Source organism: Rissa tridactyla, chromosome 5 (assembly GCF_028500815.1).
Source record: "Rissa tridactyla isolate bRisTri1 chromosome 5, bRisTri1.patW.cur.20221130, whole genome shotgun sequence".
In the NCBI taxonomy this organism is placed as follows: domain Eukaryota; kingdom Metazoa; phylum Chordata; class Aves; order Charadriiformes; family Laridae; genus Rissa; species Rissa tridactyla.
Window position 1 is genome coordinate 24,089,306 of NC_071470.1, and position 26,892 is coordinate 24,116,197.

At 40.3% G+C, this 26,892-nt stretch overlaps 1 protein-coding gene and 1 long non-coding RNA gene across 8 annotated transcripts in view; one reads left to right on the top strand and one right to left on the bottom strand.

The window, feature by feature from the left end:
- Window positions 1-863: 863 nt before the first annotated feature.
- LOC128910704 (uncharacterized) lies at window positions 864-21,769 on the bottom strand. Its single transcript, XR_008466833.1, has 3 exons — window positions 21,705-21,769; window positions 20,061-20,259; window positions 864-4,299 (listed from the first exon to the last, which is right to left on the bottom strand). It is a non-coding gene; the product is annotated as an uncharacterized LOC128910704 (long non-coding RNA).
- Window positions 21,770-22,055: 286 nt separating this feature from the next.
- The window catches only part of LCORL (ligand dependent nuclear receptor corepressor like), an 87,995-nt gene continuing 83,158 nt past the window's right edge, over window positions 22,056-26,892 (top strand). For 6 of the 7 annotated variants that reach the window (XM_054201951.1, XM_054201955.1, XM_054201950.1 and 3 more), the window contains exon 1: window positions 22,056-22,236. In XM_054201951.1, the coding sequence (XP_054057926.1) occupies window positions 22,080-22,236 (157 nt within the window). In that variant the 5' untranslated portion in view covers window positions 22,056-22,079. The remainder of the gene's footprint in view (window positions 22,237-26,892) is intronic. The other variant, XM_054201952.1, reaches the window with a different exon arrangement.

Below are 26,892 nucleotides of genomic sequence, written 5' to 3' on the forward strand. Positions count from 1 at the left end.
TCCAGTCTCATTAACTAATGAGAATAATTGCCTATTCTCATCCTTATTAAATCCCTCCTTTCACTTCTTTTTTTTAAACAGTCATGTTTCTTACAGTACTTCTTTCCCCTAAGTTGAATAGGACGAGTTGATTTCCATAGCATCTGCTAGAATAGGATGTTGGCTTAATAATTATGGATTAAATCCCTGTCCAAATTAAATCAAAAGCATCTCTGTCATTGCATTGCTGCTTTGATTAACCCATTGCCACTCAAATGCAACAATTCTGCTAGAACTCCTCCAAGCTTCTATTGTTTTCTTTCTAGGAATCAGCATCCTTACTTGTGTTGTAACTTCCCTGAGTCAATGCAGATTTTACAGTGCCTCCGACCTACTGTGAAGGGAGTTGTATTTTCCACCCCGCGAGCACACAGATCTTCCCTAGCTGCCCTTAGACTAATTTAAGGACACGTGGAGAATTGGGCAGAGACTATTACAGTGCAGTGAATGGAACCACTGTAGTTACTAAGGGCTTCATGAGCAAGCCCACATTACAGTATCATAATACAAACATATAACTAATTAACTAAATTATGAAGGGGAAACATAAAAACAGTTTCTTATGCCTGGGGAATTATAGAGCCTAAGGCTAAAATGGTAGCTTTAAATAAGTATTTCTTTGCTTTTGTTAGGACAGGTTGCTTTATTTTAATATACATTTATATTAAAATTAATTATAATGTATATTGGATTCTGTGGTTATAATTTGTATTTTCTGCCTTACGTGTCACTCTCTCATTAGTTTCCTAAATAACAGAGAACACACTTAGTCAGTTGGCATTTTCCAGTGTTTTAATTGCCTGCTGTGATATAATTATTGTGACATTTTGGGATGTTTTTAACATCCTGAATTAAATATTCTGACATCCCACAGAGCACTTCATGAAAACAGTCAAACTGCATTCAAGTCATTAGAAGTCTACAGTTGTCCTTTACTATTAAAATTATTTTTGACACAAAAAATGCAGTTAAAATTAAAGTATTTAACAACTTATGTCAGTTTTCATCTTTAAAATTGTAAAATATTATTAGAATATAATGAGTAACCACCGAGCTCAAAATACTGCATTAATTTGTATTTTCTTTTCTTTTTTTTTTTAAGAAGTAGAATACTATCTATGAAATCCTATCTACAAAGCTTAATTTTTGGTGAAGTCTCACAGTAAAATATGCTACACTTATTTTCAAAGATAAAATAAGTAATTTATTCTATTATTTCACAACAATGGTCGTGAATCTTTAAAAATTATTTTACTTGCCACAAAAATAGTTTATGACACAACATAAAATGCTTTGACTTCCAGATTAAACTTCATTTCTGCAAACATTAATTGTTTAATGGATTAAACGAGAATGACATATGTCAAATAAAATTTTGTGAATTAGCTCCTAACAAGATGCAAGAATATCTAAAAATAAGATAAATTTACATAATAAACAGCCATTTCGCTGTCTTGGTCTTTGCCGCCTGGTTTTGCAAATGCATTGGAAGTTTCCTGGTACGTGCTAGGAGAACGTGGAAGAGGTTTTGGGAACCAGAGACGACCAGGTCAGCTCCATTCAGCCCTCCATTCTAGCCCCTTCTGCCCCTTCCACCACTGATGCCGAAATGTGTAGGTCTTGTCAGGGATAGAAAAAGAAGTAAGGAGGCTGACGGAGAGTGATATTGCACACTGGCAATCTCCAATTAATACCTGGTCCCTAAAGACTCATATGCTGGCTTGTGCACAGCACTATATTAAATTGCACTACGATCAAGCCAGAAAACCAGACAGACATAACCTGACACTTAACTTCCCCATGTGAAAGTATGGCTCTAAGACACAAATTGTGCCTTTTTATTAAATATACTTTTAAAGAGAGAGTCAATGATTTAATATATACCCAATGTTTCATTTATACATAGCACTGACACCCCCAAAACTCAAACAAAATCCTCAATTCATATTCTCACATTTCAAGAGCTTAATAGTGGGTTTTTTTCTTAACTGCAAATTCAGTTAGTCTGTAACACCAATCAATTAAATTTCAAAAGATTGTCTGAATTTTCCTATAATAAAAATCAGAAAGGAATGCAAAACTGTAACATCGAAGTAATAGTCCACAAATTGTAAATGCAATCATGTATGTTTATAAAAAATATAGTGGGATATTGAATGACCAAGACACAGTCCATGCAAGATGAATGATAGAATCAAGACTATAGTTTGTGTGGAAAGACAGTAGTTGCTAGTTATCAGAACTGAAACTAGAAGTGAGGAAGCAACAGTAAACAGCCCCATACTACATTGGCATCAGTTTAATAGCAAGAATATAGGAAGTGAAGTTCTTTCTATTTCTTCGGCACAATACGGCAGAAATCTTTTAAATCAAATCAATTATCTGATACAAGTGAAGACAATAACAGCATTATTGAGCACAGTGTGTGCAAAATTAATGTCCTCATAACTTTAGTGAGAACCTGGAGAGAGAAATAATGGAGTTATGACTAGGGGACAAATCTGCAGCAAGGATGTTACTTTTATGTATACGATTACCTGTCTCTTCTGTGAGTTATAGCTTTACTTATATGAGTATTTATTTACTTTATATCTTTCTGATAGTACACTGATGATTCATACTGACTTGAGCATGCCCTAGCGTATTTACTACAATAAAATGCACTGAAACAATCCCAATTATATGATCAAAATCTTCAATAACCCATCTGACATTTAATGCTGACACTCCATCCTCACGTCAAACTTCTATACAGACTTCAGAGTTTCCACTTTTTATATGTCTTTAAAATGCTTTAAATGAGTTAATTACCATTCCAAACAGCAGATGTGGGTTTTAACAGCTGTAGGGTTTGCACTAACAGGATATTTGAGCAAATATCTTGTTAACTTAAGTGAAACTTAAGTTTCACTTGCTTGCTTCACTTCGCTCTTGCAGAGTGGCAAGAATATGGAAATAAAAGACTACAAATAACTGGGTTAAAATTAAGCTCACATAAATACTGTCCGTGTTCATAGCCAGGAACAGATGGGCACTGGTCTTATTTTAGCCCAGTTCAGAATCTTTCTTTAATATAAGATTGGTGCAAGCATCATTGGCCCTATTGATCCTATTGAAGTCAAAAGTCCTACTACTTCATTTTAGCTGCTGTTTGGCCAGGCATCTAAACTAACTGTGCTAAATACATCCCTGTTCAAGAGAGTATTTAAGTATATGCTTTGTGCAGCTGAATCCAATGTAGATTTAAGCACCCACTTATAATGAGTGCAGTAATACATGGCCCTGAATTTGCTTTTCCTTCTACTTGTAAGTATTGCCAAGCATGAAGACGGTGACAGATCACTGGAACTGGGAAAAGATTATCCAGAACATCTTATTCAACTGTTCATTTTCAGGCACAAATTCTGAGGGGACAGAGTCATTTAATTTGAAATGTAATCAGCTGACATTGTACTCCATTGTGGTGTAGTATTAAAAAACAAAGAATAAACCAAATAACCATTAAGTGCCATAAACAAGCCTTTAAAAAGGCTTTCCAAAAGTTTTATGAGTGGGGGTTTTTTTGCAGGAACATCTACTAGAAAAAAATATTTTTGTATTTGTGCGTTGAAAGATGCTAAAAGACTGTCTCTTCATTTCGTTAGAAAATAAGCACCCATCTAATAAAAAAAACAATGTTCTAGTCATTTCATTCATGACTTGCTCTGAGATAGCATGGAGTTACCATCAGACATATCAAAGTGATGCCTGAGGTTATAAGTAAAATCACACTCATGTTTCAACACTGTCAGACAAGTTATTTTGCTATTAATAAATCAGAATTGTAACATTATCTTTACTGAAGGAGAATTATATTCGGACCACCTACATTAGCATTTTAGTTCAATCAAAAGTTAGTGTTTTCAAGCATGTTTTCAAGCACACCTCCCACTCATTGCCATGTACTATGCTCTGCTTCACATTACAGAGTTGTTTTAGAGTGCAAAAACTGCACTACTTTCAGATGAAACCAAGCTAGAAGGTATGTTCCAGAAGCACACCTAATAGTGTCCACTCCTGACCAGACAACTAGTCCATGGGGCCAGACTACAGCAAGTCCAAAGTTAAACCTCCAAAAATATAAATAATGGGGACATCAGACCTGATCGCCAGTCTGTATCTCCAACAGGTTCAATGGGCGAAGCCACTTGCTGATATGAACATAGCCATTCGGTCCAGAAAAACGCCACAGGGAGGTTTGATGTTTAAATGTATAAATCACTGAAAAACAAGATTTTTCAGAGAAATCATAAGCGTTATGGTGAGTAAAACAGCTAGCAGCAAGTTTTTCTCTTTTTAAGAGGTATATGACAATTCAGTGCAATATCATGTCCTCCCTTGCCAATGGTTCAGCTTCTAACTCCATGGGTTTCCCAAAATATCCAGCGATAAGCCATCCCAGAGACTTAAGCTTCCAGGTTATCTGTGACAAATCCTTCTTGTCAATGCATCTTCACCTCTTGAATAACAAACCAAACAAGGTGATCCAAACTCTACTCCTGCCTCCATCTGCAGCGATTTAAACCTCTCCCTCTCAAGAAATATGTATAACCACAAACTGGTGGGCAACCTGGGGGAGAAGGTGCTCTCTATCCATCCTACTGACACTGTGACATCACGCAGAAAGGAATTTCTGATAAATTGGACAGGAAAGAGAGAGCTCAACTCTAACTTACTGAATAGGAAATTTCTGTTACAGACAGGAATACTCGGTGACAGTCTGCAGATAGTTGTAGCTGCCATTACAGAAAGCGATCCCTAGAACTGATTTTGAAAAAACATTACAACTGCATTTTACTAAGGGCCTAATCCCATAGAGGAGTATTAGGTATGCTCTGAGAATGCCTCCCAGATCAAGCTGCTTAGAGGATTTGGGAGAGAAACAGTTCCCAGATCGCGGCCAGGCTGAGGTAGAACACGGGCAAGCCCCCAGCACTCTTGGACATGCACAGAAACAAAAGTTTAGACACATTTGCACGTTTAAAGGCAAAGAAGCAAAGAAAGACATTCAAGTGCATCTAGAGTGAAACATCTACTGAGTGAGGTCTTTTGGTGTCATATTTTAGGATTCATGATCATAAGCCTTTTATCTGAGCTACTGTGCTTCCTCTGATTTTGAAGTCTATTAGTACTTTCCCTACGAAAGAAATAGCAGGATCTTAGGAAAACAAAGAGAGGCAACGGCTTTGGAGAAAGCAGAGCAGACCAACAGAAGGAGGTGCACACTGCAAGCTCCTGAATTTAACAGGCTTTACCAAGGCAGCTTGAGCTCTGCAAGCAAGTCAGTGAAATCACCCCAAGCGCCAGGCAGCTGTGGTTAGAGACTCTTCCCAGCACCTGAGCAAGCTGCTTTCAAACTAGCTCAGATAGCTACCTGCTCTGCTGCAATCAACAGGCAGAGCCTAAAAATCGATCAAGGAAAGAACTTTTGGTATGTGCTTAAGTTCATTTCTAATTAGGAAAGTGGGTAAGTGGATGCTTGAAGTTAATCACCTACTTAAGTGCTTTCCTGAATTACAGCCATACACTGGTATAACCGATAACTGTATCTTTATGTAGACTCCATTTTATAATTCTATACAGAAGCAGAGAAGGAAAGTATTCAGATTAAAGGAAGGGGAATGAAGCTGAGTAAATTCTACGTGTGCTAGTTTTGTTGGCTTTCTTAATGCTGTCACACCAGTTTGACCTTTATTTAAAAATCCGATTTTTCTCATTTGAGATTGATATGTTTCTAAGCAATAGACTATTTCTGGAAAGAAAAACATTTCTTCCTTTCCCCCTCTGGGTTTTTTTTTCCCTCAAATTATAACAATTTGTACCATTTCTTACTTCTATTCATAAATAGATACCGTTGTTAGGTTTGCAATAATTCCAACCGTAACTGTTCAGTGTATATGGCAGAGTGCTGTTTCCTGTCCCTCATCCTGGTGAAGCAGCTTTCTGAGTAAATATTTACAAAGAAATAATTTCAGTACAGTTTAATTAAAATGTTAATTTTAAAGAATGAGAAATATATAAAGATGATATGATTAAATAAAATGAAAAAAGCAAAACAAATAAGAAAACATGAGCCAGAGTTAGTATAATCCTATTGATCGCTGTAAACAACAGAACATTTATTCTTGAAAATAATCATTCAGTACAGAATATTTTATGTTCATTGAATTCATACAAAACCCCGTCCACACCTTTGTCTTTCCGCTTTTTATGAGGTATGGTGGGGAATGTTTAGTAGACAACATTAGTTAGCTATTCTGAAAAAATCACAGGTTTCAGTAAAACACAGTTTATTCTGCTCACACCAGAATCAAGACAGATGCAGTTCTAACCTCAGCAAGGGTACCTGTTAGTCCAAAGTTTGATCTTCATTCTCCAAAATTGTTGTTCAGGTTGTAAAATACTCACTGCGTTTCATTTCAGGGATAGGAAAACCATCCCTGTGCAGATTATATTTCACATTTGGTGTTACTCGTTTCTCCATACCATAGATAGCCTCAGCCTTGCATATTTTAAACCAAGCTTTACTAAAAATTCACCTGTGAAAAAGTCACAAAAAAGGCTACAGAATGACAAAAGAAATAATTATTTTGCAGATACAGATCTGAGTAATGAAATGAGAATACAAATATCTTTATTTTTCAGCTATGTGTATATCCATCAATTTGTGGTCCAGTAAACTAGGATGGAATTTTTTGAAGATGGTATAAGTGCAAACACTTATCAACATAAATTGTCTATCAGGATCAAGGCCTAAACTTATTCAAAAAATGAGCCCAAATTCAGCCAGAAGCTCAATTTCAGTTTTTTTAAAGATAAATTCACCCAAAGATGTTATAGATTTATAATCCCTAAAAAGAGGTTCCATTGGACAAATAATAATGAAGCAGAACAAACTAATCCTGTAACTAGAGCAAATTCAGAAATATTGAGACGTGTTTAAAAAATGGTTTGAGAACAAATCTGTCCCCTACCTGCTGAGCCCCTAGAGGCTATGACCTTTCTTGCAGGCCATTTTTCTTACACAGAAGTTTCCCAAACTGAATAAACTCTGCATGATCTCCTTAAGAAAGCCAACCTCTTTCTATTCCTTCCAAGACTTAACTCTTTGAGCATTCACATTACCGTAACTTAACCCTAACTCTTTCACAAATTTCTTTCCAGTTGCAAATTCACTGTGTCTTCTTCCTCAGACTCCTTCTCACACTCCTAGAAAAGGCAAGATTTTTTTCTCATTGTGTAGTAAAGAAATCATTTATTGTAATGAACCTATTCTTTCACACCTAAACCTTCTCCCAGGTGAACACAGTTAACTGCTCCCAAGGGAACTACCTCCCTCTCCCCTGTGGGCATCACCTGATCGGAGTGCAACAGCCAGAGCAGTACAGGTAGGCAGCTACTGTCTTTGTGCCCAGCCATGGACTTATTAACAAAACACAACACACAATAAGCTGTGAACTGAAAGTTCAATTGACTCTCGTAATAGGACTGGTTATAACTCTAAGTTTTGGTGAGCAGGTTAGATAAAAATAACCTTTGTGTCCTGTCTTCTGCTGTGAAATGTATCTCAGAGAAAAAGAGGTGCTGATTTATAGGCCTCGTTTAGGGAGTGATTAGCTTGTGTTTTGCATTATTCTGTGCACGTACTGGGTGAGTATTTTAATATTTTTTCCTTTGAAGATAGCACATTAAAGTTTTTTGATTCTGTATTATTATTTTTTAATTTTAACAAAGATCTGGTATTGCCTACAGGGCAGACAGCATGTGCTGGAGATAGGAGCATTGGATATGTTAGAGGCAAGTTGGCAGATCCTCAAGCAACCTTTCCATATACTCCAGGATCCTTACCCCTCCTCAGGGAAAGAAGCAAGATGGCTACCAGATCACTTAATGTTTTGAGGAAAGATGATTATTAAGTCGTCATTCCTCAAGCAAGCTATATCAAAATGAAATAAAAAGTTCACTAAAATGAAATCTCAAGAAGCTTATATAGCTAGGAGGCTTGTGTAGCTTGTACCAAGACAATTTCCTTATGTTGTGGTTTAGGCTTAACTGAAAAGTAAAATTACAGAACCAAAAACTGATTCTGTTCTACCTCAAACCAGGAAACCTTACAACCTCTTCCTCTATCTACTCTTGCCTGTCACACAAAGAAGCAAAATTTGTTCTCGATATACAGAAGGAAAAAAAGTTGTCATAATGACCCTTTCTTTATATACTTTTGCTGAATTGGTAAGAGCATATTCCCTTCTCTCTCTAATTCTGTCGTATTTATAAGAAGCAATGTGAAAGTGGAAAAACTGTTTAATAATATGTTTCAATATTCCTTTCTCTTGACTTTTGTTTTCATACTGAACTTTGCTTGCATGATGAGGGATTGCTACTGGTTTATGTGTGTGTACATAGGGATGTGTGTGTGTATATATGTGTATATGGCTTTATTTCTGAACGAGAAAAATGTGTTACAGGTCACCTGGATTCTGCATGGAGCTGAAATGTTTCTTCACCATTATGGTTGTTTTGTTTGTTTGTTTTTAATGTTACAAACTAGCATTTTAAGGACGCATATTGGCTCTTGAAGACTTATTTTAAATGCATTTCCCTGCTCTAAGGCATGTTATTGCTTGACTGAATACCTCTGTAACTCAGAGGAAATGTCTTTACGTATGACCAAAAGGATGACTGTTTCCCATATCTAGAGTCGCCACCATTACTTAAATTTTTATCTTTAGATAGACCTACTACATCATCATTTCTGTTTCTAGTGGAAGCATAGCTGTGCTTCCAAGAGTAAATTCTAGCTGTAGATGGTATAGCCACTTCCTGTGTTGGCTAAAACAGTTGCATCAGACACTGTACAAAGGGTCACTGTGAAGTGCACAAGAGAAAAACAAAATCAAATCAGATGTGATGCCTTAAACATCTCGAGTATATCAAAAGTTTTTGACAAATGAGAGATAAAATAAAGGGGAGAAGAAACTTCACATACCTTTAAAGGAGAAGGTCTTAACAGATATTGAATTTATTTACCTCATAGTATTATTAAGTCCAGAAGCCCAGACTTGCAATGGTGAGTGAAATTTCATGTGTTTTACACTAAAGCATTTTTGTCTTTTACATTTTGAAAACTATTTAATGCTCTACTTACTTAACTACCATTCTCTCTACATTAAACCACAGATAAAGTTATTGACTGTTGAAATAAGAAGGGAACAATTTATAAATTGTGACACTTTATACTTTTGTATTTGATTTTATCTTGAGTTACATTGTTTTATTAGAAACATAGCATATTTTTTTTTAATCCTCATTTGAAGATGTGAAGCATTTGACAATATAGTGGTTAATAGGGAATCTTTACTGAATAATTTTGTTCCTGAAATGACATCTTTGTGCACTTTTAACAAAGGCTGGTCCCAGGGGGTAGGAGGGGAAAGGGCAGCTCTGTCATTTGGTCATATTTTCCCTCCTAAATAGTCTATGATGTTCACCCAGATCACGGGAGACACAAAGCACGTTATCCTCCACCCTAGGAAGTTAAAGTAGACATCTCTGAGTACTGAGAAGAGCCTAATGGCTAGCGTATCACCGAGGGCTTGGGGCAAAGCTTGCTTTGTCTGCTGGCTCTTGTGCTCTTTCTTTTTACAGCTGCCCACTTTGTATGGATTAGCTAAATAGTTGCATTGCCTATTTGGTGACTAGCTGTATATCTGTGTAAGGTCCTATCATGAGGGCTGATCTTAGTTCAGGCTTCTGCTTCATTTGTTTCTCCAGCTTGGTTTTGTTTCATACCTTCCCCTCAGCTTTTTGTCCTCTACCGTGTATATGTTTCTCATCTTATCGTAGACATGGTTCTTGTATCATCTATCACATCACTAACATCAGCATTATTTTATTAGGAAACTCCAAGGTTTCACTTCTGTGAAACAAATAAAATGCATCCCAAGTAATATGCCCTGTACAAATTGGTGATAGAAGTGGTATAATAATACTTAACACTTAATTTATATTTTTATAAATTTATTTAATTTATATAATTTAATACAAGGATTCTCCATATCAAGATGTCCTTGGGCAACATTGATTTGTCACTGGGTCACATGCTATATAAGACTTAGTTTGTGGCAGTTTTGATCAAAAGTACTCAAATTTAACAAACAATAAGGCCACAGATGGCAGTTAATCTAGTCTTTGACTAAATTAATTGCTTTCATAATTGGGTACACATTGAGCTGTTTAAACATTAAGCACAGTGCTCTCAGGTATCTTTAACATGAGAAAGTATGGGGGTTTTGAGCAAATGCTTTCAGCAGCTGAGAATAACAGGAGAGCATGTGTCATAGGAAAAAAAACAGAATGCTGTGGCTGAATTTAGCTCTGCAGAGACAAGAAACAGCAAGATTAGAATTGGCATGTTTGCTTAAATTTGAGAAATGTTTTGTAACTGCACAGAGGTAGGAAACTCGTTATTGTTATCCCCTCACTGAGCACAGAATTAGCTTAAATGTTTGGGAGATAACATGTTCTATCAGTTTCCCCTACCAACTGATTGCCTGCATATGCAAATAAGGGGAGAGGAGTTTTAGTTTCTACTTGCACAACCTTTCTAGTGCTGGAGTGTGCAAACCTTGTTGAAGCTCTGACATATCTAGCCAGGGACCCTTTGTGGGGAGGATGGTGATAGCCAGGGTTAAGCATGATAAGCTGTGGTAAGGGAAACCTCATAAGCACTAGAATACCAGGGAGCGGGGATTTTGCACTGATGAACTTGTACACTTACGTAGCACTTTACACGTAAAGTTACTTGCGCGTCACAGCAAGTTATGCTGACCTTGACTGGTTTCTACCTGACAAGTCAAGTTCTGTCTTGACTCATCAGGTAGTTTTGGGGAGATCATTTTTCACATACGCACAAGCTCCTGTCTAGCGACCTACAGATCTATACAGAGCTACAGAGGAATTCCCCAGCAGCAGACCAAGCTCCTCTCTTGCGGGCCACACCTGGTAAGGCTACACCAAACAGAAGCACATCTCCACTGAAAGTCCTAATATCCCTGAAAGCACAGTGAAAATTCTGTTACTTAGACGCTATTTATATTCCAGCTAGTATGTTCTTCCTATCCTTTCCTTTTCTACAAAGGACATGCAAGATGTTTTAAAATATAATATTTTCACTGATAAGAAATATTGATCCGAGCAGTGAAATGATGCTATTTCCAATAATCTGTTGCCAATAATCATGCAAAACAGTTGTACAAGGTCAATGTGGAAATGGAGCTGAGATTTATTTTAGAAGTAGCACTCCATGTATAAAAGGAGAACTCACAAGGGACAAGGCCACTGCTGAGGAGCTTAATGAGTTCTTTGCATCAGTGTTGGAGGTGGGAGAAGCTAGGGAGATCCTTACGCTGGACCTTTTATTTCTGGGAGGAGGGAACTTGGCAGAGGAGTTGTTTGAAATCAAAGTGGCTATGCAAGAGCTGTGGAACAAGTTGCTGAAATAAACACTAAAAATAAATCACCAAGACTTCAGTAACCACTAGAGTTCCAAAAGAATTCCAGATTGAAATAGCTGAATTACTAGTGGAAGTGTATGACCTCGCAGCTTTTCTGAATCTGAGGACTGGAGATAGCATCCCTAGAGATTTGCTATCTTCAAAATAAATAAAATTTTAAAAGAGGCAAAAATCAAGATCAAAATTGCCTTAGATTTTAAAAGCTTATGTGCTTTCTACAATGAGTTTGTAGCTAAATCTATTCCAGTTTCATAGTCCTGTAGATGTAATGATAAAAGATTAGAGCCTGCTTTAATCATCAGCAACCGATGTTGGTTTAAGCCATTCCTAGCACCTCCTTTGATTCTCCAGTGTGAATGACTAGTTGAATCACACTGCAATCTGTTTTATGGCAGCAACACCTGGTTGATAAATGTTGAGAAAAGCTGATTGTGAGAATGCCTAAAGCCTAAGAAGATAGGAAATAATCTAAGTGGGGAGGGCTCGTTATAGGGTATGAAAAGTACTCAGTATGAAACCTTGTCAACCAAATCTGATGAAGTGGTGGTACAGCCTTGGCTTGTAACAATATTTGTATAAAACTTAAGTCTATGGTTAATTTTTCATTTTTAATAGTAAAACACTACAGTTAAGATAAAGTCCCTACCTTAAAGAACAAAACATTGTCCGCTCTCACACTTGTATTATAAATTCTATTGTTTCTTTAAGCGCAAGACTATAGAATCAGTGAAAACAGGAGCCTCTTGGCTTTCCTTTGAAAGAAATTACGCATATAATAGTGCAGAAAAGGTTGAAAACATACCTTGATTCAACCCTACGCAGAAAGGCAAGAAAAATTGCACAATGGTTAAGTAATACAATAGAGAGACGGGATAGGGAAGGAATATATTTGAATCACTGTGGCACCGTGCCCAAACTTGAAGGAGCAGGATCCCAGCATTGCTCTGAAGTGGTTACAGCACTTTTAGATGCACACCAGTTTCTTAGCCATCTTGCTCTGCGCTGTGGGGAGGCATTGCCAGGGTATATGGCTAGCTAGCTGTGAAAGCATCCTTCAAGGCAAATGGTGGGACCTTAACCACTTAAATTTTAAACAAGGGGAGGAAAGGGAAGACACAAATATTTGGGGGTTTAGAGGAAGTGGACTTGCTTAAGAAAGATACAGAAGGAGAAGATTAATTCTGCTTGCATCTGGACCCATGAATACTTGGAATGAAAAAGGCCTTTCCAGGGATGATCAAATTATGGGAAAGGACAACAGTAATGTTACATTTTTTCTTATGATGATCTGCAGTAGATCTACACTGCCGTCTGCTTTTCTCAGCAGGAATCCAATGAGGAACTGTTCAGTCTGTCGTATTCAGCCTACTGTGACTTAATTTTTTTTTTATTAGCTGAGGGGATTACTTCATGTAGCCCCAAAAAGGAATGCTTTACAAGAATCTAAAATTATTCTGTTAATTTGTCTGCATTAACCTAATACATAGTCAAAAAACAATGTGAAAATGGTCAGACAGTGTAAGAAAATAATAAAATCAAGTTTTAAAAAAGCTACTTGAGAAATAACATGAACCAAAAAATCATTCCATGTGGTTGATTTTAAAACTTAAGTATGAAAAAAGGTACAATAAGAAAATATCTTGGTTATGTTGAATTAACTGCCTTTGCAAAATAGAAACGTTATTTTCTGTCCTTTTGCAGCACTACTGAGATTGATTAAAACCACATGAAAAGATACCTATTGAGAACCAGCAGAAAAAAAAACCCCAAACATTTCAAGAATGCAGTTATGTGAAGCGATAGAAGGCCATAGCAAACTAAACCCCCCAGCACTGATCTAGTAAAATAGCTGCATTTCAAAAATAACCAGGTCCTTATTTTCAAATTATTTTGTGTCTGGGAAATCCTGTTGCTCTCCACTTGTTTTGCTAAAAGGGTGGTGAATTTCATCCACAGTATTCCTCCTTTCTTTTCCTTCTCCTTTTTTTTTTCCTGATTCAAGATGTTTAGCTTGAAAATGGAAGGGATGGAACTGGTGGGAGAGGAGGTAGAAGGGTGTTGAGTGGGGGATTCAGAAAATCACATAACCTAAACCACAGACAACTCTGCTAAAAGAAAGGTTATAGATAAAATTGATAAAATGAAGCTTATAGGTGTAATAAAAATGGTTGTTCTAAATCAAACCATGAAGAGCTCTAGTTCAAGAGGCAATAATTCTGCAAGTGATGTTACAGGAAATAAACTGTTTTGCTCAAGTGACTGATGAGCCATTCAGTCTCATTTCCTACCGCCCTTCCATGGTGGATGTTGGTTAGGTTGGCAATAAAATTCCAGCCTATGCTGGAAACCACAGCTGGAAACAGTTGCCAAGGAGTCCAAAACATGAATTTCTGGAGTAAAGACAACCCCTGCCCTCCCCCCCACCCCCCCCCCCCAAACCTGCTACAGGCATACACGTTCCTCCTCCCAGGATCACACACACATCCCCTCCTGGGGAGATGCTAGAGACCCAGGAGGTGGTACCCTGTGCTCTGCTTCCCGGGCAATGACTCAATTGGAGCAGTCAGCTTGTGAACTGGGTGTTACTTATGCGATAGTCTCCCTCTCTATTTAGATTGCAGTCCTTCTGGGAGAAGGAACCACATCCTCTGATGCTCCATGTGGGCTGTATCTTGTCACATGCTCTATTGGCACTACTGTCATGCAGGGAAACCCACCCAGTGTGGCATTCCACACAAGGAGGAGCAGTACTGGGGGGAAAAATTTCTTCTTTAGCTTACATGGTAATTAATCTGTGGTCTATAGCAGAACTAGCAGCCCTTGTATTACTTAGCTCAGCAAGTACTTAGCTAGTGTAATTGTGAAAGTCATTCATGAAGACAGTAAACAGTTCTTTGTCTTTTCAATAATAGAGTAAGTTTGGATTACCAGCGCATGCTCTGATGGCTGGCTCGGTATTTCATGTCTATCTCTAATATTAAGCTGCAATTAGTGATCTATTCTCTCTGGGTTTAATAGCAGTATATTTTCAGCTGCAGAGTTGCTCTGGTGATGGCATACTTAAATTCCTTGGCCACTTGGGAAACTTTAGAGAGAGTGAGTGACATTATTCAGCTGTGTGGAACATAGGATAACAGTTTAAATGGAAGGAAAAAACAGCCATATTTGATAGATAGGGCCATGGAGACATCACTTAGGAGTATATATTGGATTTTACCTTCCCTCTAAATTTAAATTTAATAGTCAAATAATGACATGTTAAAACAGCAGTCTAATCTATAGAAGACTAATTTGTTATATTTTGGCATTTCAAGCTGGCTCCTTTCACTTACGCACCTTTTTCTGCCTGGCTAGTACTGAAACATAGGATGTATCATCCTCATAAGAACATTTTAAGAATAATAAATGTTTTAAATTACTACTGAACAAAAGTTTCTCTATTTCTAGTTGAAAAATATTGGTTTTATAAGCTAAAACCATAGAGTCTTTCCTGTAGTTTGCAGTTTAGCGTTTGATTTCAGCTTACAAGCCTGTATTGTTTAAGCTGTATTTTCTCTACCTTACCGTGCACTGAAATGTAGCTCTACTTTGTGGAGTGACTCTGTAAAGTAACATTTTGGATTCCACCTGATCAAATGTGCTCAGCCCACCATAAAAGTTGTGTGATTTATTTTTTTTTCTTCTAGCCTAGAGTTTTGTCTAAATGTAATGGAGCCTTCATACATGTGTGCTCTTGTGTTGCAGATCATGTGTGTGTTGAGACCACGGCCCTTTGGCCACAGTATCAGCAGACCCTTAATCTCTAAAGAGCAGTGATAAACAAAGATCTGAAAATAACCTATGAAAATTTCACTGTGTATCCTAAAATGGCATGAACTGAAAGCTCTATGCACGTTTTAGTTACCCATGTAAAACAGAGTGCATCTGGTTTATAAACATTTACTGTAGAGTTTTATTATAATGTTTGCTTGCTACAAAGAAGGCTAGTTTGATACATGGAAGTGACATCTCTATTAAATCATCTAGTATCATTAATGTAGACAGGACATGAAGAATATTGGTGTTCTTGAAAGCTTGGCTGCTTTTTGCTAAATTAATTAGATGGTCTGATAAGAAAACATCCCCTTGGATAAAAACTTTGTTCTGCTTATTTAGATCCTCACATCTTTAAGAACACTACTGCTAGAACATATGGTAAGAAGCATTTTCCCATTTTTTACCTTCCTGTACAAGGGATAAAGATATTTGTGGGAAATGGTCATGTGCCTGCCATAATATGTTTCATGTACTTAGAATTAGGTCGATAACAGGGATGCAAATACAGTGCTGACTTGATTGGCTTAGTGCTGCCTTTCTACTTGTGGAAAACTTCATTAATTTCCTGGTACTTTTCTCTAGGTAGAGATTTAAGGAGCAGGGTTTGGCTAAAAAAAAATGTTATTGTGCACTTACTTAGAAATTCACTTTGGCTAGCTTTCTGTTAACCTGTCCATAGATACAGTTGTGCACATATGTTGAAAGACAGTGATATCAACTAATGCTGATGAGATTCACAAAAGCAGACCCTGTAATTAAGAGACAGGAGTACTTTTCATTGCAGATATTGCTGAAATACGCAGACACTGAACACCAAATGTTATACCCCAAGATTTCAGATGTAAAAAAGTGACCTTTCTTTCTTCATCTGTAAGATATTTGGTATTAAATTATAGCAACTTCACACATCACCATTTGTGAGCTATTTTGAATTTTATAGGAGCACAGGGAGATAAAAGGCCTAAAACTCAGGAACCTGGAACGTTTGCAAATCTTACTTCTTCCTGGTGATCTAAAAGCCAATGAGTAGACCTGAAGTTGCCTGACTTTTCTGCCCTGTTAAAAAGATCATTCTTTCACCTGTGTGTGAAATGGAAACTTCTCCAATTGTTCTTATTTGAGCTTGAGCTTTCATTTTCCTTGCTAGAACTGATGACAATGCAAGGAAATGTTTTGGGTTTAAGTTTCAAGGCTCACAGAGCCCTTAACCCAGATGTTTGCAACTAACTGTGAAGGATTTTAGCCATTTTTAAAATAATTCTGTTTTTTAAAGGTATTTTTGTGTAACAAAACAAAACATTGATTGAGGCCGTTATGAAAATTCAAAGTCAAAACTATTTGATTAGGCATAATCTTTTCGGCTGGGCTGTGTTACTTGCCACCATGGGTGGGGAAGAAGTACATAGCAGGATGGCAGCTCTCTTGCTGTACTGCACTACATCTGCTACTCCAGCTTCTGCTGGAGGTTACCTTCCTCCTCCACTGGAGGAAAAAGAATAGGCTGTATATCAAACTTGGAACAGTGGAGGTATCTGCTGGCAGCAGGTGAAATAGTAGGTGGAGCAGTAATGCCTCAAACCGTAAAAATCCAGCTGCAGTGGCAAAATAATTATCATTCCATAGCTCTCTGTGCTTACCTCTCTTTTAGAGGTTGCCAACCTGTTCAGCCACAGCATTTTACAGTACAGTGTATCCATTTAAATCGCTGAAATTCACGGTATTCTAGCTGATGGGATTGTGCTCTTTTGCATCTTGCCAGGCTCTCACAGAACTGCTATGTATGCTGGCTGTCCACTCATCACGGCCTGAATCTAAGGGTGAGATTGTGCCTGAAAAATCCTGTTGCTTTTGAATAGGTGTACTTTCCCAGCTCCTGACTTTGAAGATCACTTTATGCAGGCAACTCTAGAGCAACTTAAATACTTTGTATGAATGCACCTTTAGGAGTGACAACAGGGATTCTGCCTTCAAAGCAGGAATAAAAGCGTATGCAGATCACTGAACACAACTGGAGGGTTTGCTTCTCAGAGCTTCTTCTATGGAAGCTATGTGCTAAGTCCCCTAGCATTTTTTAAGATTAAGTCCTCAGTGATCAGTGAGGAAAAATTAATTTATTTTTTTTTAAATGGGAAAATGGCCTATATAATGGATTGCTTAAAATGACATTTTTCCTACATCTGACACTCCAAAAGAAAGTGGTATATCTTATGAGCATGAGCTCTAAATTCTTTATAATGTGAAAAATTGTTAGAAAATGGATATTGCAAATAAGTTTAAGTAGCCATATATTGGCAATCCAGTATTCACACCGATTACTAAATAACCCTTATTCAGTTTGGCTACATGTTCTATCTAAATGATCATGTTAGTGTTTACAGTGAAATCTCCTCTAGTGTTATTTTTTTTACCCTTCTCTTTTCTGCCGTGGTATCTCTTTCAGGTATGAATGATTCTCTGCAATATTCACTCATAAAGCTATCACACAGTTCATCATTTAAATCTTTCTGTTTTACCAAGAACAGTGACAATTTCCAGGTTTAGAAACTGTTCATGTGAGACAGGGAGCTGCTCACCACTTTAGGATGTATTCACTTAAAGATAGCATCTGCGAAAAGCTTACTACAGGGTTTTGACTGTTTGAGTTAGGCTGTTTTAATTACACTTCATCCTTACCCCCAGTTTCCGCACAGCAGTACATATGCGACAAAGAACTGTGCAAAGCTGTCTGTACAGGACTGAATTTCACCTTTGGGGATTAATTATAAAGAGGTTTTGGTGATGAACAATTTTGCAATGTTTCAATAAGATAGTTAAATCTCCCCAATGTGTGTTCAAAAAAATTAATTCAAAATGTCAGATTTTGATGGGGCTGTGGTATCAAACCTTAAGCATCTGTGACTATTTGAATTTCTCTTTACCTCAAAATTAATAAGAGATGAAACATACAGAAAGAACAGCAGTAATAATTCCTGTAGCTTCAAACAAAATTGTACTGGACTTTGCCTCCAGAGCCATTTCTAAGTAACTGACTCTCTGATCCCATAAAAATTAGCTAGGATAGGCAGCTAAAATTAACTAAATCGAAGTTATCTCTCACTGCTCCAGGTTCCGCCCTCAATCAGCCTTGGAGTTTTTATCCAACCCTTGTTCAGAAAAGTGGAATCGCTTCTATAAAATCAAGTACAAATCCACAGAAGAAGTGACCTCTTGGCTGGAAAGTCATTTTCATAAAGAAAAACCAGTAAAGTTAATGTAAAAATAATACCCCAGTGGTTTAAAAAGGAGGATCCTTGGGTTGCCTGGTTCAGTTTTAAGTTTAGAAGAATGAAAAAATCTCAAACGGAGAGAGTGGTTCAAAACCTAGTCTCTAGAGCGCATCTGATGTCTAGGCAGTATTTTCAGAAGGCTTAGGAGTTCAAATTCTAAGCAACTATAAAAATTCAGTTTGAAATTCTTTCTTTCCCCTTTCTTCCTCCTGCTCCCTGAAATCTGCACACCAACTTTGTTCACCAGGTTTACTTATTTTTTCTTTCATGCATGGAGAAGTCTTTCAAATGTAAGGAACCTTGAAACTACAAAAAAAGTGTGTTAAATGAACAAAATGAAGGGGTGGTGTAGTTTCTTCTCTTTATTTAATCAAAGACATCTCAAAACTCTTCCGATGCAGGGCATTTGTGTCCCTACAAAACTGATTCACGTCAGATAACCTCAGTGATTCAGTTAAATTTATAGTGTTTAAAATTCCTGTGTGTTGAATTCATTGAATTCAATTAGCTGTTTTACAGAAGTGACAAAGTTTATTTTATGAAAATAAAGAACTGATTTTCAGGGCTGTGCTCTACAGGCAGTCCCTGAGTATGTCCTTCACCCACAAAAAAAGAATATCTTTAAGAATGTCAGAAGGAAATATCCACCATGGAAGGTTTTCGGGAGAAACAAACACATGACAGGACATGGATCTATTGGAGCGAGTCCAGAGGAGGGCCATGGAGATGATCAGAGGGCTGGAGCACCTCTCCTATGAAGACAGGCCAAAAGAGTTGGGGTTGTTCAGCCTGGAGAAGAGAAGGCTCCAGGGAGACCTTATTGCAGCCTTCCAGTACCTAAAGGGGGCCTACAGGAAAGATGGGGAGGGACTCTTTTTCAGGGAGTGGAGCAATAGGGCGAGGGGTAACAGTTTTAAACTGAAAGAGAGGAAATCTAGATTAGATATTAGGAAGAAATTCTTCACTGTAAGGGTGGTGAGGCACTGGAACAGGTTGCCCAGGAAAGTTGTGGATGCCCCATCCCTGGAAGTGTTCAAGGCCAGGCTGGATGGGGCTTTGAGCAGCCTGGTCTAGTGGGAGGTGTCCCTGCCCAAGGCAGGGGGCTTGGAACTAGATGATCTTTAAGGTCCTTTCCAACCCAAACCATTCCATGATTTTATTTTTTTAAGCCTATTTTGTGGCAAAAAAGAAATATTTTTAATGGAGTCTATTACTAGTTCAAAACAGGTGCCTTCTATCCAAATAAGGTTCCATTTTATTTTGTGTGGGCTCTGACAATGCCTTACTGGAGTTGCCTTGGTTTTTGCTGTTTCTCTGAGATAAGGCAGGTAATCTTTATTGCTTTTTGGAAGTCGAGTGCAAATAAGAGAGCCAAGGTACTCACAGTAGATCTGAGGTGAAGAAGGAGGAAGCCAGGAGGCTGCGAAGCTGCTGCTTGCTACGTAGTGCTGGCTGCTGCGATGAAGAGCTAGAGGAAGCCTTTTCACCTGCACTTCCAGTCTTGCCATTCTCCTGAAATGCTCCGCTGAATGGTGGTAAGGGCTCTATTCCCAAATAGCCCTGCGTCTGGTTGCACTGACGCTCTGCACAGATATGGAGAGGGATGAATGAGTGGAGAATGGCTTCCCATTCTTTGTTCACAGTTGAAGCCCCTCTGCAGCTTTGATACAGTATCGCTGTTCCTAGCTCTGCTCATCCTCTAGCACAAGAAAAAAAAATTGTGTCTAGATCGGGGTGACACGACTCTTTCCAGTATTGCTCCTTCAGCTTTTTTGGGGAGCGAGGAAAGAAACAAGGGTGTCTTTTCTACAGCCTTATTAAATGATGTTTTCTATCACGACCTGCAAATAGGGACAGAAAATGCCATTTCTTGCTGAAGTAACGCTGCACACAAAGACTGTTGGGAGGTGGGGGCTGTGGGGGAGGAGGAAGCCCTCAAAGACACACCAGGATCTGAGAAAACTGCCAGATCTTCATAATTTTTTTTTTTTTCTGTCTGGGGAATTCAAGACTACTAATTGCTCTCTTGCAAGGCCCGGGTAGCGACTGTCACGTTAGACGGGTGCTGAGGGATGTCTGTGTTGTGCTGGAGCACGGGGGCACAGCTCGGGGGTGACTGTGTGGGCCGAGCAGCGCCATGGGCTCCGCGTAATCCCGTCTGACGTGTGTGTGCGTCTGTGTTAACTTTCTCGGTGGGATTTGAATCTGACTTTAGTTCCAAAGCCCTTCGCAGTACAAGAGTAAGCTTTCTCAGGCGCGTGCCCTGATACTGAACTGAACTGACTGTGCTCCTGTTTTCCAGGCCAGCCACTTCCAAAGGGTGGGCTGGGTGGGAGACAACGCTGTGTTTTGTGTGAGGCCAGCTCCCAGCTCACCTCCATGTCTAACTCCATGGGATCAATGCCCTTATAGAAAAGTAGGCTGAAGGCAAAGCCATTAGAAAGAGTCTGGTGAACTGAGCAGTAGCTAAGGAGAACTCTGAAAATTGATTTGGTGAGCTAATTAGGAAGGCATTGCGCCTTCTCTTGTGTGATGGCCGGTGATGGAAAAAGGGGTGGAAGTGGGGAATGGGCTGCCATAATGGGGATTCTTTATGAGGGAGTGGAGCAATAGGACGAGGGGTAACAGTTTTAAACTGAAGCAGGGTAGATTTAGATTAGATATTAGGAAGAAATTCTTTACTGTGAGGGTGGTGAGGCACTGGAACAGGTTGCCCAGGGAAGCTGTGGATGCCCCATCCCTGTAAGTGTTCAAGGCCAGGCTGGATGGGGCTTTGAGCAGCCCGGTGTAGTGGAAGCTGTCCCTGCCCAGGGCAGGGGGGTTGGGACTAGGTGATCTTTAAGGTCCCTTCCAACCCGAACCATTCTGTCATTCTATGATGGGGGCTCAGGTGTGGGTGAGAAGGCTGGGAGCGGAGGCAGGGGAGCAGGAGGGCTGTGAGGGAGCCCTGCTCCCAGCAGCCCCGCGGGGGTGAGGGCGAGACGTCAATTTTTTTTTTTTATTTATTTTTAAATGTAAATGCTCTTACCTTCGAGGTACGCCGTTTGGGGCCGTCGGAAGGCCGCCTTCCCCACAGCGAACTACAACTCCCGGCGTGCATTGCTGCCGCCGGCCCCTGGCAGGCCCGGGGCGAGGTAGCGCGTTGCCCTATGGGATTTGTAGTCCATGGGGGCGGGGGCGACGCGGGGAGCGGGGACACGTGTCAATCAGCGGGGTGATTGACACGTGTCCCCGCTCCCCGCGTCGCCCCCGCCCCGGATGCTGATGGAGAGGGGGGGCGGCGGGGGGGATGTGCGCGTGCACGCGCTCGACGAGGCAAAGGGCGGGGGGGGGAAACGCGCGCGGCGGTGCTGGGTGGCGCGCGCGCCCGTATGTAAATGAGCGGGCGTGAGGTCAGAGGCAGATGGAAAAGGGAACAGACAGAATGGCCGCCGCGGCTCCCGCTCCTCCTGCCGCCGCCGCCTCTGCCTCTCAGTGCCGGAGCCCCCGCTGCACGGCGGAGCGCAGGGGAGTCCGCCGAGAACTCGACTCCTGGCGGCACCGGCTCATGCACTGTGTGGGTAAGAGAGAGGAGGTCGTGGTGGTAGTGGTGAGGCGGGGGAAACGGGGGACACGGCGGCTGTAGCAGGGGGGGAACCGAGGGGCAGCGGGGTCCTTGAGGGGAGCGGGGTGTCGGCGGCGGGGGAGCGGTCTGAGGCGCCCCGAGCCCGGGTCTCTCGGGTGGGCGGATGGGGTGGGGGGGGTGGGGGGCGGCTTTCTTGGAGGGCGGAAGCGGAGAGGGGTCTGTGAGGGGAAGAGCGAAGGTGCCCAGCCGCCCGCGGGCAGCGGAGGGTGGGCGTTCGGGGCTTCGGTTGGAGCCGCCCGGTCCCTTCCCCGCGCCGCCGACCGAGCCCCGTTCTGGGCTTGGGGTCCTTTTGTCTCGGCTTCTCGCCGTTGGCGCGGCGAGTGCCGGTGGCTGCCCCCCTCCTCTCCTCCTCCATCGCCAGCGCCTGGGGGGCGGAGGGGGGTGGGGGGGAGGGAGCCCGCCTGTGCGTGTATGTGTGTGTCTGCGCCTTTAAGAGGGAGCCGCTCCTGCACTGACGGTTGGGATTTGAAGTTTTCCCTCCCCCCCCCCCGCCCCCCCGCGCGGAAGTTGTCATGGCGACGGCAGTTCTCCCCTCGCGCTCCCCCCTCCGGGGCTGCCCCGGTGTCTCGCGTGCCGCGAGGGTTCCCCCTCCCACTCCTGGGGGGGGGGGGGGGGGGGGTCGGGTCACGTGACTTCCCCGCGTACCGGTGCGGGGGAGCGCGGTCCCCGGCGGCCTTCCCGCCCGGGGGAGGGGGGACCTTGGGGAGGGAAGGGGGACGGGGCCGCTCCGGGCGGGCGGGGAGCCGCGCCAGCGGCCCGCGTCTCTGCCCGGCCTCCCTCCTTCCCTCCCGGCCCCTTCCCGGCCGTGCCCGCTCCCAGCGCTGGCATTCCGTACCGTGCGCCGCCGCGCTGCCACCTCAGGGCGGGGGACGCTTGGGCTCGGGGGCGTTTTTTGTTGTTGTTCGCGGGGTGTGGGGGGGAGAACGCTTTGCTGTCGGGAGCCGCTCGTTTTGTATCGTTTCAACAGACGTTTCCCTTCTCGGGGAAAGAGATCAAATCCTCGATCTTCAAGTAGCGCGGTGGGGTCGGTGCTGGCCCGCCCTGATGGCTGAGCGCTGGAAGCGCATCCAGGTGTAACGGGGAGGCTGAGCAGCATCAGCAGCTGTTCATTCAGTGTTTCTGCCTCTGCTTGAGGCGAGATCGCAGTGAGGAGTAAATATCGGACAAGTAGGTGCGCTTATAATTACAGGCGATTGGCTTTGTCCGGATTTGCAGGGTGTTTACATATTTTCAGTAGCCTTGTAGCTTCTTTGTGCACACAGACTTCTTGTTCTTGCGGTGTTGCCCCAATAACACTTTGAAACATCTGTTGTAACACCTCTGTATATATTGCGATACCTCTGTATGCTTGCACTGTCTTTTTAATCCTTCAAGTTATAAACGTTGTTTTCCTAAACAATATTATGGATTTCCATACACTAATACACCATGTAACACTTCTTGTAGAAAGAATGCAGTTTAATTAGAATATATAGGGAGAACTAGTTCATTGGCATAGATGCTGTGTTAAACTGTTAAGTCCGATTGACAGATATCACTCACAAGATATAAATGGCTGTTCCTCTGGTTACCTGTTATTTAATGGTATTTAAGTTTTAAATTTAAACTAAAATCCTAAACATTTGCTTGACAGTTAATAGCTGAAAGGACGTACAGGTGGTAATGATATGCTGCCAGATGTGTTCTGGAAACATGGTTGCGCAGCATGACAAATGCTGACACGGACTGCAAGGAAATGTAATGAATGCTCCGTAAGACAAAATTTCACTTAAATTTCACTTCTTCAAAGTTGTTTTTTGGGTTGCTTTTTCACTGAGAGTTTCAAAGTGTAAAACCATAAGATACGACTTATATTTTACACTGATTGCGCTGCGGTGTTGCTTCATGCTCAGTTTTCTTTCCCTTGGAATAAAAATTATTTAGGATATGATTTCTTTATGTGTTCATGAGGCAAAATTCAGTTAATAGAAAGGAGCCATGAAATGATTAGCAACTGCTGAGGAAAGACATTGGTTTAATAGTCAGGAGTTAAGAACTGTTACTTGGCATGCCTGTTGAGCAGCCCTTATCTGAGAGAAAGTGTAAACAAAGTGTCAAGAAAGTGAGTAGTCTGGATAATGGCAATAGAGTGCGCTTAACAGGTTTGGCTTGGGTTTTGTTTTTTTTGTTGTTGTTAGTTGATTTTATTTTTTTTTTAAATTCTTAGCATTAACTTCTGTAAAATAGCCTCCTACATTAGCTGAAATTAACTTCCAAAGTAAAAATGGTTAATTGTTCTCATTTGGAAAAGTATTCCTAAGGATTCAAAGAGTCTAACAAAGTTATTATTAACTGGAAGGCCTGAGCAATTGTCCGGTTGATGGCTGAAACAGCAACGTGGTGGGAGGGAGGGGTAGTGAATATGATGGAGTAGGCACAACTTATTTTTTCTTTCTCTGCCCTTCCCAAGAATCATACATTTGCAGTGAAGTGAGGAAAACCATATGGTAAAGTAGTAGCACCCCAATTTTTGAACTAGCTTGCTGTCAAACCTAAAACAAACAAAAAAACCACCACTGACAAAAAACTTGTATCATTCTACCCTTAGCATTTTTTAATTAAAAAAAAAAATTTTTGAAAGGTGATATGGTTCTGTGGACTATCGTTTGTCAAGCATTATGTTCAGAGAGTCAAGTGGGAAAGTACAGACTCCTTGAACATGTTATATGGTTTCTGCTAAACCTTTCGGATTAATAACTTTATTTTGATATCTTGTATTGTATCACTGTGTTGATACTAGATTTGATATTTGCATTTCTGTAGTATAATCACTTGAGCACTTTAAAATCCTTTATCTGTAAAGGATTTCTCACTCACTTTATTTTATGGAAATGGTAAACTGAGACAGAGATAGTACCTCCAAGACAGTGATTGTCCAGCTTGAGGCTTCTAGTTAATAGATTGTTCATATCCTCAACATTGAGACAGAAATAATACTCAGTTGCCTGCAGTGTACTGTTTTCTTGAGGGTCGGTGATGGTTAGGGACTTCTGCTCAAAGGGCTTGATTGCTGAATTGTTTGTCAAAACCTGGTTGCAGACTTGAATATTTGCATGGGCTTTAGAATTAAAAGCTGGGGTTTTGCCAGCCTGTTACGTTAATTTGTGACCTGTGGAATATAATTTAAAGTCTCGTGTCAAAATGTTCAAGCATTTAAAGAATTTGAGAAGAAAAACAGCGATAAAATTTCACTGGCATTACTGAGAATTCTCTTATTTGTTATCTAAACATATTTGAAGGTATGAAAGACTTTGCATTGTAAATGAATGGAATATATTCACAGAAATTCTGAATAGGTGTTCAGCACAAAATTGCTGTTCAGATGGTAATCTTTGTGTGTGTTATGTTGAGCACTAATATTCCTAAGATGCCTAGACTTGTGCTTATGGATGTACTTAACTCTTGCATGACTCAATCAGTGTTCAAAACTAGATGCTCTTAGAAGGCACCTGAAGATCTTGATTCTGTTGTTGTTCTTACAGCATGCATAATATGTGCTAACAACTACTGTTTACAGCAGCACTTACTGGTATGTTTTGTCCTAGAGATAGTCTTTGTGACACAACTAACAAACAAAATACCCTAATTCTAAATTCTGTGTTTATGGAAAAGTGGCAGAAAGCTCAGAGTTGAAGTACCTTAGCCAGCAACTGAGTTCTGTGGTGGTTTAAACTGAAGTTATTTTATAGAGGTGAATATCAGAATGGTTGAAAATTGGTTCTTTGGTTCTCTGATTAAAACTTTGTAATGTGAATTTATTAAATGCATTCCATTGGATTGAGCAGCTTTGGTAGTATGGAGCTATAAAAGTCCAGATTCATACTGTGGTCAGCCTTAAGAAACAGGTTTTATGTAGTTTTTCCAAGCAGTCATTGATCCCACTGACCAATTTCATTTGAACTTTACAGGTAGAGTGTTGGCAAGTACCTTGAGTCCCCATAACTTTCATGAATAGGCACAGAGGAGAGACCTAGTAGTTGCTTGGGTGCAAGAAAAAGCTTCAGCATGAGGTGGTGCTTTTTACTATGTTATGACGGTATCCTTAGGGTAAAGTTTGGAGCAGTAGTAACTTGAGGCTTTTTAGTGGGAAGTGCCAGGTAACTCCAGTTGTGGAAGTTGAAGTCTTCTTGCTAGGACCTTGCATTATATTGTGAAAATATAAAAGACTCTGAATAAATCTTTTGCTGTGAAAATGAAAGTTTAAAATATTATCTCAACTACTTTTAAAAAAAAATAAATGCATTGCTATTTTGGGGGAGGGGAAGAGTAGAAGTTTTACTGTTCCTCTGCTGCAGCTCAAGGGCACGTATTTGACAGGAAATAGCTTCAGTATGGCTTTCTTATGAAAACTGAAATTTCATCAAAGTGAAAATCCGTTTTTGTATGCTTGTGAGATCTAGTGTACAAATACTCCTTTACTTGTGTTATATTTTTTTCTGGCATTTTTCCCGCTAAACTAGGATACATTGGGGCATCTAATTCTGTTTTGTTGGATCTAGACTTTCAGTTTTATTTTTAAGTATTTGAACTCCTGCTCCAGCTTACTATTTTT